The 12792-nt window shown below is 36.7% G+C and overlaps 1 protein-coding gene across 3 annotated transcripts in view; it reads left to right on the forward strand.

Annotated features, from left to right (window-relative positions):
* Positions 1 to 11643, forward strand: part of ERCC8 (ERCC excision repair 8, CSA ubiquitin ligase complex subunit) — a 57440-nt gene extending 45797 nt beyond the window's left edge. For 2 of the 3 annotated variants that reach the window (XM_044224151.1, XM_044224167.1), the window contains 2 exons: positions 3516 to 3596; positions 11393 to 11643. In XM_044224151.1, coding sequence (XP_044080086.1) covers positions 3516 to 3596; positions 11393 to 11461 — 150 coding nt within the window. In that variant the 3' untranslated portion in view covers positions 11462 to 11643. Of the gene's footprint in view, positions 1 to 123; positions 1579 to 3515; positions 3597 to 11392 lie in introns of those variants that run through there. The other variant, XM_044224157.1, reaches the window with a different exon arrangement.
* The last annotated feature ends 1149 nt before the right edge of the window (positions 11644 to 12792 follow it).

A 12792-nucleotide genomic window follows, 5' to 3' on the forward strand; every position in this document is an offset into this window, starting at 1 on the left:
AATTACTTAATTTGTGTCTGATACTACAGTAGGATACACAGTGCTTATTCTTCAGCCAGCACACTACATGGCAATAGCCATTACTAAAATATTCAAATACGTATTTTACTTTTTGTTAAATAGCTATTGCACCAAGCACCCTAAGAGACCACTAGCTTCACCCCCTTTCCTGAGGCCTCCTAGTTTACACCTCAGTCCAACACCTAAGAGGGACTGTCAGGATCCTGCTTCTACTCTGTGGCTGTTATGTCTGCTGATTGGTCAGTATCCTGATGTACTAGTTATTAAATATTTTTAGTATTACTTCTGAGAGAAGAAGACTAAGACACCAGAGAAGTGACATGCATTTCCTCAAACCTGTAAGTAGTTATTCACAGAGCGTGGTTGTCTATTCAAGAAATTCTTGTATGTCTTTTCTTATGCCAAGTCACTAAGAGACACAGCAAAGATTTTAAACCAGATATACTGACTTAAATTACTGCTTTCTACCAAATCAGAATTCCTAACACATGTGCCTAGAATAGATAAAAAATGTGCCAGGTCACAGCCAGAAACCTGGGCTAGTTGCCTCCTAACTAATCTCATTTCTCTAGGTGCTACGTACACAGGCTTGAATCACTGCACTACATCACACAATTTCCAGCTCTTACCCCATTATATTCATTATGATTTTTGAAAAGGAGAATAATTCTAAGTCTCAAAAGCAAAATAGGGTAGTACTTTGCATCCATTTAGCAGTAGAACCCTTTTTCAAATTAAATACTACACAGAATTCACAACCTGAAAACAAAATTGATAGTTATAGTAGTTCTATCATAACCATAAAAATCTAACAAGATAAACCTGACATTGAGATAAATAATGATAGTACTGGGTTATAACACATTGACTAAAATAAGGATACATGAATCCATTCAGGTATAATTAAGTAAACTAATAAATTGGAAGTCTAATGAGGAATGGGATATTTACATAGTCCCAAAATACCTCCCCACAAAATTATGAATTACAAAGGTAAAATGTGTAGTTTTACCTTGAAGAAGCCTGGCATACATCACCTTAATCAAATGATCAAAGTTAACATCCCAATTACATGATATTCCTTCAATGATAGTCCTGGCAAAGATGTATCACCTCAATTTAATCATGAGGAAACAAGAAAATTTGAAGGGCATTCTACAAAAGAACTAGTGTGTATCTTCTAAACTGTCAAGGTCAGGAAGGCCAAGGGCAGACTGAAGAACAGTTCCAAATTGAAGGAAAGTTAGGAGACATGACAACTACGTGCAGCATATGATTTTAATCTGGACCCTTTTGCTTTGGGGGCATTTATTCAGACAGTTGATGAAACCTGAATGGAGTCTAAGAATTAGCTGGCAGTAATATATCATTGTGAATTTTTTTTTGTTGTTGGATGCACTGTAATTTATGAGAGTGTCCTTATTCAAAGGAAATACACACTCAGCCATTCAAGAGTGACAGGATTCATGTTGTCAGCTTAGTCTCTTATGTTGATTTTTTTTTTTTAAGATTTTTAAAAATTTACTTATTTGACAGTAGGCAGAGAGACAGGCACAGAGAGAGGAGAAAGCGGGCTCCCTGCTGAGCAGAGAGCCCGCCTGATGCAGGGTGATCCCAGAACCCTGGGATCATGACCTGAGCCGAAGGCAGAGGCTTTAACCCACTGAGCCACCCAGGTGCCCCTGTTGATTTTTTTTTTAAATCTAATTTCCCAAATGACCTAAACTTTTCCCAAAAACCTTAACACTCAATTGAAATCCTTCCATTTACCTGAAGTCCTTATTAGTTATTCTAATTTAAGTCCTGTCTCTTTCTTAAGACATTTGCAGAATTTCCTTTGTCTCTATCAGAGAGAGAGAGGGGTCATAAGCAAGGGGGGGTGGCAGGCAAAGGGAGAAGAAGCAGGCAAAGGGAGAAGAAGCAGGCTCCCTGCAAGGAAGGAGCCTAATGCGGGACTCCATTCCAGGACCCCAGAAACATGACCTGAGCTGAAGGCAGCCACTTAACTTTAACACCCAGGTGTTCCACATCTATATTTCTATGAATAACTTTATAATCTTAATTTCCCTTTATCTAGAACCTTTTTTTTTTTTTAGAAAAATACTAATTGTACCATATTTCAAGCTTTTTAAGATGAACAGTATTGAAAATAAATAATTGCATACAGAGCAGGAAAAAAACTTCACTATTAGAAATGTTTGTGGGCACCTCGGTGGCTCAGTTGATTAAGCATCTGACTCTTCATCTCAGCTCAGGTCTTGATCTCAGGGTTGTAAGTTCAAGCCTCATGTTGAACATGTTGAAAAATAAAATGTTTGTGTAGAAATAAGGAAATAAATTTGTGTGGGGGGGAAAAACCACTTAGTCATTCATAGTTTTACCGCTGCTTATCATTTTTCTGTTTTTTTTTCTTTTTAGACATTTCCCTTTACATAGCCTTTTCTCTTCTTTTTAATTGACCTTGTGTTCTACATCTTGCTTTTTTCCTTCACAAGATGACTCTGTGGCTCATATCCTTCTCTTTTCTCTTGACGTTGAGTATTTTCCAATGTCATTAAACAGTTTTAAAAAACAAATTTAATGATTATATGACATCCCATACTATGAATGCAACATAAATTTATATATAAATCATTACCCTAGTTTTGGACAATTATTTCCATATTTTGTTATTTTAAATACTGCCGATATCCTTGAATTTCATACGTCTTTGGCATGACTCCTTAGAAACGCATACAAAAACTTTTGACATGTATTGAGATTCTGTTCTGTGTAGATCATACCAATTTATACCCTTTTTATATGAGTGTATCTCACTGCTTCATAGGAATGTTTTTAGTACAGACAGTATAACATATTCCTAAAGTTTTGTTGGGGATGGAAATGAATATTGTTCAGTTGTGTATAAACAGCATATTCATAAAGATGTTAACATAGACTGTGTATCAGCCCAAGCTTGCCCTTATTAAATAAACTTCTCACTAAGCATAGCATATGGATATAAAAGCTCTTCTGTTGAATAACAGCCAGTTGGACAGCTGTGAGCTAAATAATATTTTTTGTGAAGTTCTGGCCTATTTTATCTAGAACTCATAAGGTTTTTTTTTACTGATGTCTTTCTTAAAACTCAGTTATTGACAGAGAAGGCCAGACTCTTGATTCAATCTATTTTTTCTTTTTCTACTCTGACACTTGAAATAAATGGATACCATGATTAATTTAAAAAAAAAAAAAAAACTACGTTATTGAATCTTTCTGTAAAATTTCCAGGTTAGCAAGCTCTGACATATCCTAACAATATTTTAAAATATGAAACAAAGCTTTACCACATCTTAAGCAAATAAAAGACATCAATTCAGTTTCTTTGAGGAGTAGAAATAGAATTAATCTAATTGATCTAACCTAAGAGTTAGTCTTTTAAATGATCTATTCATTTCAGATTGGCACCAGCTTTAAACTGACCCACAACCACATCTTTATTTTCTGTGTTATAGGAACTTTATAGTGGTAGCAGAGACTGCAATATACTTGCTTGGGTACCATCCTTATATGAACCAGTTCCTGATGATGATGAGGTAAATATTATTTACACAAATTTACAGTGACTTTTAAATCATAAAGAAAATAGTTTTGTTAATTTACTTTACATGATAAAGACCTTTTTTTTAAAGATTTTATTTATTTATTTGACAGAGAGATTTCACAGGTTAACAGAGAGGCAGGCAGAGAGAGAGGGAGAAGCAGGCTCCCCGCCGAGCAGAGAGCCCAATATGGGGCTTGATCCCAGGAACCCGAGATCATGACCTGAGCTGAAGACAGAGGCTTAACCCAGTGAGCCACTCAGGCTCCCTGAGAAAGACTTTTTTTAAAGATTTTATTTATTCATTTGAGAGAGAGAGCAAGCATAAGCGGGGTGGGCTGGGGGGGTGGTACAGAAGGAGAGGGAGAAGCAGACTCCCCACTGAGCAGGAAGCCTGATGCAGGGCTTGATCCCAGGACCTGGAGATCATGACCTGAGCTGAAGCCAGATGGTTAACCATCTGAGCCATCCAGGCACCCCATGAGAGAGACTTTTAAAGCATGTCTGGGTTTTTTCACATTGTGAAAATGGTTTGCCTGTTGCAGCATTTTTGGAAAACCCAGAAAAATATTGAAAGAACAACTCAAATGTCTAAAGTTGAATTACTGTTAACACTTTTCCTTTGCTTCATTCTTGCTTTTTTCCTATGTATATATAGTTGCTTAAACATAGTTAATCTGCTTGGATACACAACTTGGCATCCTAGTTTACTAACTTAATAATAAATCTTCTTCCCTATCATTAATAACTATTGGTAAATTTGTGTTTTTTTGGTTTTTTGTTTGTTTGTTTGTTTTTTATAAGGATTTTTTTTTAAGATTTTATTTATTTATTTGACAGGCAGAGATTACAAGTAAGCAGAGAGGCAGGCAGAGAGAGAGGAGGAAGCAGGCTCCCTGCGGAGCAGAGAGCCCGATGCGGGGCTCGATCCCAGGACTCTGGGATCATGACCTGAGCTGAAGGCAGAGGCTTTAACCCACTGAGCTACCCAGGTCAGGTGCCCCTTATTTTTTTTTTTTTAAAGATTTTATTTATTTATTTGACAGAGAGAGAGATTACAAGTAGGCAGAGAGGCAGGCAGAGAGAGAGGAGGAAGCAGCTCCCCCCGACTGAGGAGAGAGCCCAATTTGGGCTCAATCTCAGGACCCTGAGATCATGACCTGAGCCGAAGACAGAGGCTTAACCCACTGAGCCACCCAGGTGCCCCTGTAAATTTGTTCTTAAAATAACAGCACGCTGTCATTTATGTATCACAATTTACTTAAATATTTACGTATTTGGAGACATTTCTTTTGATCACTATAAACAAATCAAGGTAACTATTCATTTATAAATTGTTTATATTTCTGATTGCTTATTTGGATAGGTTTTTTTTTAAAGATTTTATTTATTATTTATTTGACAGAGAGAGATCACAAGTAGGCAGAGAGGCAGGCAGAGAGAGAGAGGAGGAAGCAGGCTCCCTGCTAGGCAGAGAGCCCGATGCGGGACTCGATCCCAGGACCCTGAGATCATGACCTGAGCCGAAGGCAGCGGCTTAACTCACTGAGCCACCCAGGCGCCCTATTTGGATAGATTCTTAGAAGTAAATTTTATCTCTTGAGTTACCACATATGACATTTTTAAGACTTTTTTATTTACACACTTGAATTTTACCAATATATACTCCTCTATCAGCTAGTCTGTTAGTGTCTATCTTATTTTTTTTTTAAGATTTTATTTGTTTATTTGAGAGAGAGAGAAAGAGAGAGCATGAGCAGGCGGAGAGAGGCAGAGGGAGAGGGAGAAGCACAGTCCCTGCTGAGCAAGGAGCCCGATGTGGGACTTGATCCCAGGACCCTGGATCATGACCTGAGCCGAAGGCAGCGGCTTAACCCACACTTTAGACAGTGTTACACTGTCTAAAGGTGCTATTTTGGGTCACCTGGGTGGCTCAGTTGGTTAAGTGGCTGCCTTCAGCTCAGGTCATGATTCCAGGGTCCTGGGATTGAGTCCCACATCAGGCTCCTTGTTCAGCAGGTAGCCAGCAGGTAGCCTGCTTCTCCTTCTCCTCTGCCTGCTGCTCCCCCTGCTTGTGCTTGCGCGCGCGCGCTTCTCTCTCTCTCTCTGACAAATAAATAAATAAAATCCTTAAAAAAAGTAAAGGTGCTATCTTTCCCACCAAAGATTATTTTACTAAGCACTGTTAATCTATATTTGTCTTAATATCTAGGATATAAGAAGTCAAATATCTAAAAACCAATATTTATGTATATAATTTTTTAAAGTAGGAAATACAAATAGTGCAGTTAGAAACACCTTGAGTTAATCTTACTCAAGTCTTCATATAAAAACAAAGCATCTTAAATGGAGATGAAAAGAATTGGTAGAGCAAGTTTAAAATTCTAAAAACATTTTTCGCCTATTTAGTTCCTTTGTGAAAAAAATGACTAAAACCACATGGATATGAGTTTTTATGGGGGTGGTTGATAACATTTAGCAGCTTTTGACAAAATCTGTTTCATACCTAGATTTGCAGCTGCTGTGGTTTACTGTAGTGTAAAGCCTGTGACTTATTTTTTTTGGCCCTAATCCAAATAAAAAAGAGAAAACACACAATGGTAAATCTTCAAGCATCTGGCCAACTGCTGTATGAGTATTTTCAGATTTCATCACATATCTAATTTAGTTTATTATGGCTTTGATTAGTTTTGGTGTACAGCCAAATATTCTTTTTTTATTAACATATAATATATTATTTGCCCCAGGGGTACAGGTCTATGAATCATCAGTCTTACACAATTCACAGCACTCACCATAGCACATACCTTCCCCAGTGTCTATTACCCAGCCACCCTATACCTCTGTCTCCCACCACCCAGCAACCCTCAGTTTGTTTCCTGAGATTAAGAGTTTCTTATGGTTTGAATGACTAGATATTCTTCTGTAAAAACTTAGTATGGTCAAATACTTTGGCTCAGCCATTTATTTTGCATTATTTAATCACTGTGTCCTGCGGTTTAGGAATTACTATATGCAATAAAGCCAAGTTAAAACACTATTAAAAAAAAAAAAAAAAGACCACTCGAGGCTATGTTAGGAAGTATAACAATCAAAAATAACCAAATGAAAATAATAAAAATAAATTAAAAGTAAATCTGTGACTTAAATATGGAAAAAGGATTTTATAAGAAAATGAAATTGCTTAATTTAGAAAGAGTCTGTGACTCTGATGTTTTATTTATACAATATAGTTATAGTGACAGTTTGAACTTCTTATCTAGAAGAATTTTTGCATATGGGAAACTAAACTGAACAAGTAGGAAAGCAAATAGAGATGTGTAAAAAAACAAGTTAGCTTTATATTTAAGGTTTTGGGGTTTTTTTTAAGATTTTATTTATTTATTTATTTGACAGATAGAGATTACAAATAGAGAGGCAGGCAGAGAGAGAGGAAGGGAAGCGGGCTCCCTGCTGAGCAGAGAGCCTGATTCAGGGCTTGATCCCAGGACCCGGGAATCATGACCTGAGCCACATAGGCACCCCTATATTTAAGTTTTAGAGCTATAAAACCTTATCTTTTAAAATATACTGTTTATACGCCTTAAGATAGCCATCATTCTTATAAAATGATATGGGATAAAATTATTTTCATAAAACTTTAGTTTGAAAGATTCCTTTGAATATAGGTAGAACGTGAATAAGATGATGGTTTAGATCTGAGAGAAGTCTGTCTGTACCAGACCCTACTCCTTACATGTATGTTTACTATTTAACCCATATTTAAAAGTGTTTTTAGGGGCACCTGGGTGGCTTAGTCAGTTAAGCCTTCAGCTCTGGTCATGATCCCAGATTCCTGGGACCGAGCCCTGTGTCAGGCTCCTTGCTCAGCAGGGAGTCTGCTTCTCCCTCTCCCTCTGCCCTGCTCTTACTCTTTCTCGCTCTCTCTTTCAAGTAAATAAATAAAATCTTTAAAAAAATAAAAAAGAAGTGTTTTTATCTCAGCTCTCATATAAATGATGCTGCAGTTTCCCAGAACTGTGTAGGAACAACTTCAAAACAAAACATGCACATACATGCACACACACTCACTTAGTCTTCAGTTTCAGGTAAACTAAATAATAATCATATTGGCAACTGGGTTTGAATCCCTGTTCTGCCATCCATTGTGGATTGAGGACAAGTTTATGGTATCTCCAAATACCAGAATCATCAAGCGAAATTGTTCTTCAGTTTCCTTTCAAATCTACCCTTGAGATAAGATTTACTTCCCCATCAACCAAGATATAATTCCTTAGCAGTATTTCTTCTGATATCCAAGATAGAGGGGATATTTAGTCGTACTGTAAGAAATTGAAAGGCATTGGGTGATAGGGACAGGTTTTATGGTCTTTAAGCATAAATCTATGTATTTAATTGGCAGGCTGTTGTATTATATTCTGAGGACTCTGGCTTCCTCTTACCTTCTTTTCCTAAAACTTGGTCATGATCAAGACAAGCCTATATAACGCCTAATCACTTTTTCCTTCCTGAGATCTATAGGGCAGCTACATATGGTTCAAATCTGTCCTCTCACCAAAAATCTTACTTTATTTTGATAGTCACACAATACATAGCTGTTTTATTTACCACTTGGTAGATACTGGCAGCTGACCCTTAAACAACAAGGATGCTGGCACCCATCCCCATGCAATTAAAAATCCATATGTAACTTGAGACTCCTCCATAACTTAATCACTAAGAGCCTACTATTGACAGGAGGCCTTATCCACAACCTAGTCAATTAACATATATTCTGTATATGTATTATATACTGTATTTTTACAATAAAGTAAGCTAGAGAAAAGAAAATGTTACTAAGAAAAGCATAAGGAAGAGAAAATACATTTACAATACTGTACTGTATTTGAAAAAAAAAAAATCTGCATATAAGCGATCCACGTAGTGCAAAGCCCTATTGTTCGGTCAGATATAATCATTTGCTGACACAGACAGCCCTATTTTGCTCCCGTAGACTTCCCAGTAATTGACAGTAGAGACTTCCCAGTAATTGACAGTAAGGAATTTAGAATATATCAAGAATTATATGTAGATGTAAGGGTTGGTTTTGTTCTTCCTTCCCATTATTTGGACCTGGACTAGATTCCTTGTAAATTACAGCTTCTCTATCTCCTAACATTTACAAGTGTTTCTCAAGAGAACAGGCAACATGGTGAGGTTCAAGCTCAGAAACGATGTCCACTAGGAGGAGATGTTACAGAGAAAACCTAAGTGCTAGATGGTAGTTAGACTTCATCTGTAGGTCTCAAATGGTAATATGGGTACCACATCCATATACAACATTCTTACAGTAGCTTTTAATTACAAGTGTGTTTTATTTGTGATTTTTTTTATTTGTGATTTTTTAGCAATAAAATAAAACTGTAATCATACTATAATACATTGATATTGTTACTCTTTATTGCTATAAACAGTAAAATTTACAGTATTTGTGTATTAGTATTAGTGTAGTATTTTTCAGAATTTACCAATATTTCATTTCAATTTTCACAAAATTATTCTGGTTTCCTTGCTCACCATAGCAACAATAATTTATAATAAAATATAATTTTGCTTCTCTCTTTGAGTCTTCAAATGAAATTTAAGTGTTTAATAGATTACATATTGGGCTTCCATAGTGAAGTTAGGAGGTATGACCTTTGTGTGGCTTATTGACATTCAGAAACATTTTTGGGGGAGATATCTAAGGCAGAATTAAAGGCCTCTAAAGATAGAGTAGAGGAGAGGACTCTCCTAACCCCCAAGAACAATACATCTTTTTTCTTAAATTTTAATTCCAGTATAATTAACAGTGTTAGGTGAGTTTCAGGTGTATAATATAGTGATTCAGCAGCAATTCTGTACAGTGAACATTTGGATGAAAAAATAGACTTAAGTTCAGTACAGTCATCGATTACAAATCAGTGGACTGCTGCTGGAAATAAGTGAATAATTAGTTGAGGTTTGGTAATCGTTTTTTTTAATTTTTAATTTTTTATTAACGTATCGCAACACTAACCACAGCACATACCTTCCCCAATGTCTATAACCCAGCCACCTTCTCCCTACACCCCTCCCCCGCTGCAACCCTCAGTTTTGTTTTGTGAGATTAAGAGTCTCTTATGGTTTGTCTCTCTCCTGATCCCATCTTGTTTCATTTTTTCCTTCCCTACCATCCAAACCCCCAACTTTGCCTGTCAACTTCATCATATCAGGGAGATTATATGATAATTGTCTTTCTCTAACTGACTTATTTCACTCAACATAATATCCTTTAGTTTCGTCCACATCATCACAAATGGCAAGATTTCATTTCTTTTGATGGCTGCATAGTATTCCATTGTGTGTGTGTGTGTGTGTGTGTGTGTGTGTGTGTGTGTATGTATACACCACATCTTTATCCATTCATCTGTTGATGGACATCTGTGGTAATAGTTTTTTATCTGGACATGTGAGATATAATGGAATTTTGTTTGTACAACTGAGTCATGATAGCCAACATTAAGTTTTATAATGGTGCTGGTAGCGGGCATTAGGTTTAATAATAGATTCTGATCTACAGCTTTAATAACCATAAGGAATATTTAAATTAATGTGTTCTTTTCTAGCTATGTTGGGTGATACTGGGGAATTCATTGGAAATTCACACTTTCTCTACTGTTATCATTGTTTAAATTTTATGATTCTAAATCATTATATCAAAAAGGCAGTGAACATGCTTAGACACAGTTTGGGGTTCCTCTTAACACAAAACATTGCCGTATGTTGTAAAAGGCAATATATAAGGTAATATATGAGTGGTCTCGGCGCTAATACATCATTGGATTTGGGGTCAGAATACACTTGTAGCAGATGTAAAAGCTGCAGAATAAGAAGCAAACCTGGCTCAGAATGATGAGATACTCAAAAAAATGAGACCATCATAAAGCCCCTTAGTCATTTGCCAAAGAGTGAGAAGGTAGCCAATCAAAAAGTTTCCTCGGAGAGTGAATGGATCTGAAATGCCACACATAATTAAAATTCCTCTAGTTGCTGATGATTACTTTTATTAGGTAGGGCTCTAAGGTTGTAAGAATACAACTTTAACAGGAAAGATAACAGGTGCATCTTATCTTTCAAAGAAATCTTCCTGGAAAACCTGTGAGCTAATGGCAAACATATTACCATTTTTGACGTATTTTTCATGTACTTGGGAACTGCTTTACCAGCTATGAAAAAAAATAAACTTTACTACATAACAACTCACATTAGTTTTTGTACCAAAAATGGTTTTACTCAGTTTGATGAACACCTTATTCCCCAAACATGGGTATTTGTGTATTTAAAGTCAGGTAGGCACATTAATACCTTGGGCTGTCCTATAGACCTGAGTTCAGTCTTAGCCACATGAATGTTAATGGGCAGCTGTCTCCAGATAATTCCAAAAAGTTGCAGAAATGCCATAAGCAATAGCTGCAGTGTGTGTGTGTGGGGGGGGTGTGGGTGTGTGGGTGTGTGTGGGGGTGTGTATAGATGCATTTATGTATTTGTTTGTGAGGTAATTACTTTGAAGGAAACATAGGTAATTTGGATAAATTCTGGCTTGTCTATTTAAGATGTCTGTTGCCTTACATTGTATGTGTGGTGTTACATTAATTTATCTTGAATTAACTGTTATATTGTTACTTTCGAAATAATGCAATTGCTCTTCATTTTATATATTTCATAACTATATTGTGAACCTAAAATTATGAGGTAAAACAATTAAATTTTCCTTTTCTCTCCCTTTTTTAGCCTACAACCAAATCACAGATAAATCCAGCATTTGAAGATGCGTGGAGCAGCAGTGATGAGGAAGGATGATTCTCAATCCTGAGTACCTTTGTGTCTCTTTTGATGAAACTTAAAATGGGACTGTTTTTTGTGGTTATTGTTTTCTTCCTATGTGATGACAGCTAAAGTACCCCTGAATTTGTTGGTTTTTTTCACCTGTGTTTTAAAATGAAGGTAGTAGGGGCGCCTGGGTGGCTCAGTGGGTTAAAGCCTTTGCCTTCAGCTCAGGTCATGATCCCAGAATCCTGGGATCGAGTCCCACATCAGGCTCTCTGCTCAGCAGGGAGCCTGCTTCCCTTCCTGTCTCTCTGCCTACTTGTGATCTCTGTCTTTCAAATAAATAAATAAAATCTTAATAAATAAATAAATAAATAAATAAAATGAAGGTAGTATTTGTATGAAATCCTGAAGCAGACTTTTATATAGTTTATTTAATCAAAGATGTCTCCTTGATCCCAGTTGCTCTTGCCTGGGATGTCCCCTATTGTTATAGTAATCTCTCTGTACTGAACCTTCTCTTTTGAGACAGGTCCTGACAACACCCTCACTCCCTCTCCCTACCCCCCCAGTGGGACCTTGAACACATTGTTTGAACTGTTAGATGCAGTCTCAGGATGAGCAAGTAAAGGTTATCAGCACTGACTTTCTACTACTGGCTGTACCATCACCTTGTTCATTTTCACTTTCAGTGATGCTTTTACTGAGGACAGTCTTATCAAAAATGATAGTTGAAAAGTTAGCATCCTATTTTTAAATTCTTTTTTATTCATGTGTTCAGTTTTTGCAATGATTTCATTTAGCCAACCATTGTCTAGCTTTAATTAAATATTTTTGGGCTCAGTCCAAAAAGTGTGGATCACAGAAGGTTTTTTTTTTTTTTTAATTTTTTTTAAAAGATTTTATTTATTTGATAGAGAGAAATCACACGTAGGCAAAGAGGCAGGCAGAGAAAGGGGGAAGCATGCTCCCTGCTGAGCAGAGAGCCCAATGTGGGGATCATCCCAGGACCCTGAGATCATGACCTGAGCTGAAGGCAGAAACTTAACCCACTGAGCCGCTTAGGCGCCCCTCACAGAAGGTTTTTAACTTGGGAAAATCCTGTTTTCTTTATTTTAATGTGTCAGATGGTAGCTTGTACTCATGCTTGAACTCCCTTTCTGTGAATCTTAATTAAGATGTAACCAAGTCCTGTTTCATTCATTAAAGCAGAAAATGCCCTGGCAGGAAATCTGGCTCAACATGAAATGTTGTCATAAAATTTCTACTTTATTGTCTACTCTTCTTGTATAATAACCCGCAAGTGATTATCATGAAGCTAATCTTACCTCCTCCCTTTCTTTCTGATTCTTATCAGCAGAAGA

This window comes from Neovison vison, chromosome 1 (assembly GCF_020171115.1).
Source record: "Neovison vison isolate M4711 chromosome 1, ASM_NN_V1, whole genome shotgun sequence".
In the NCBI taxonomy this organism is placed as follows: Eukaryota; Metazoa; Chordata; class Mammalia; order Carnivora; family Mustelidae; genus Neogale; species Neogale vison.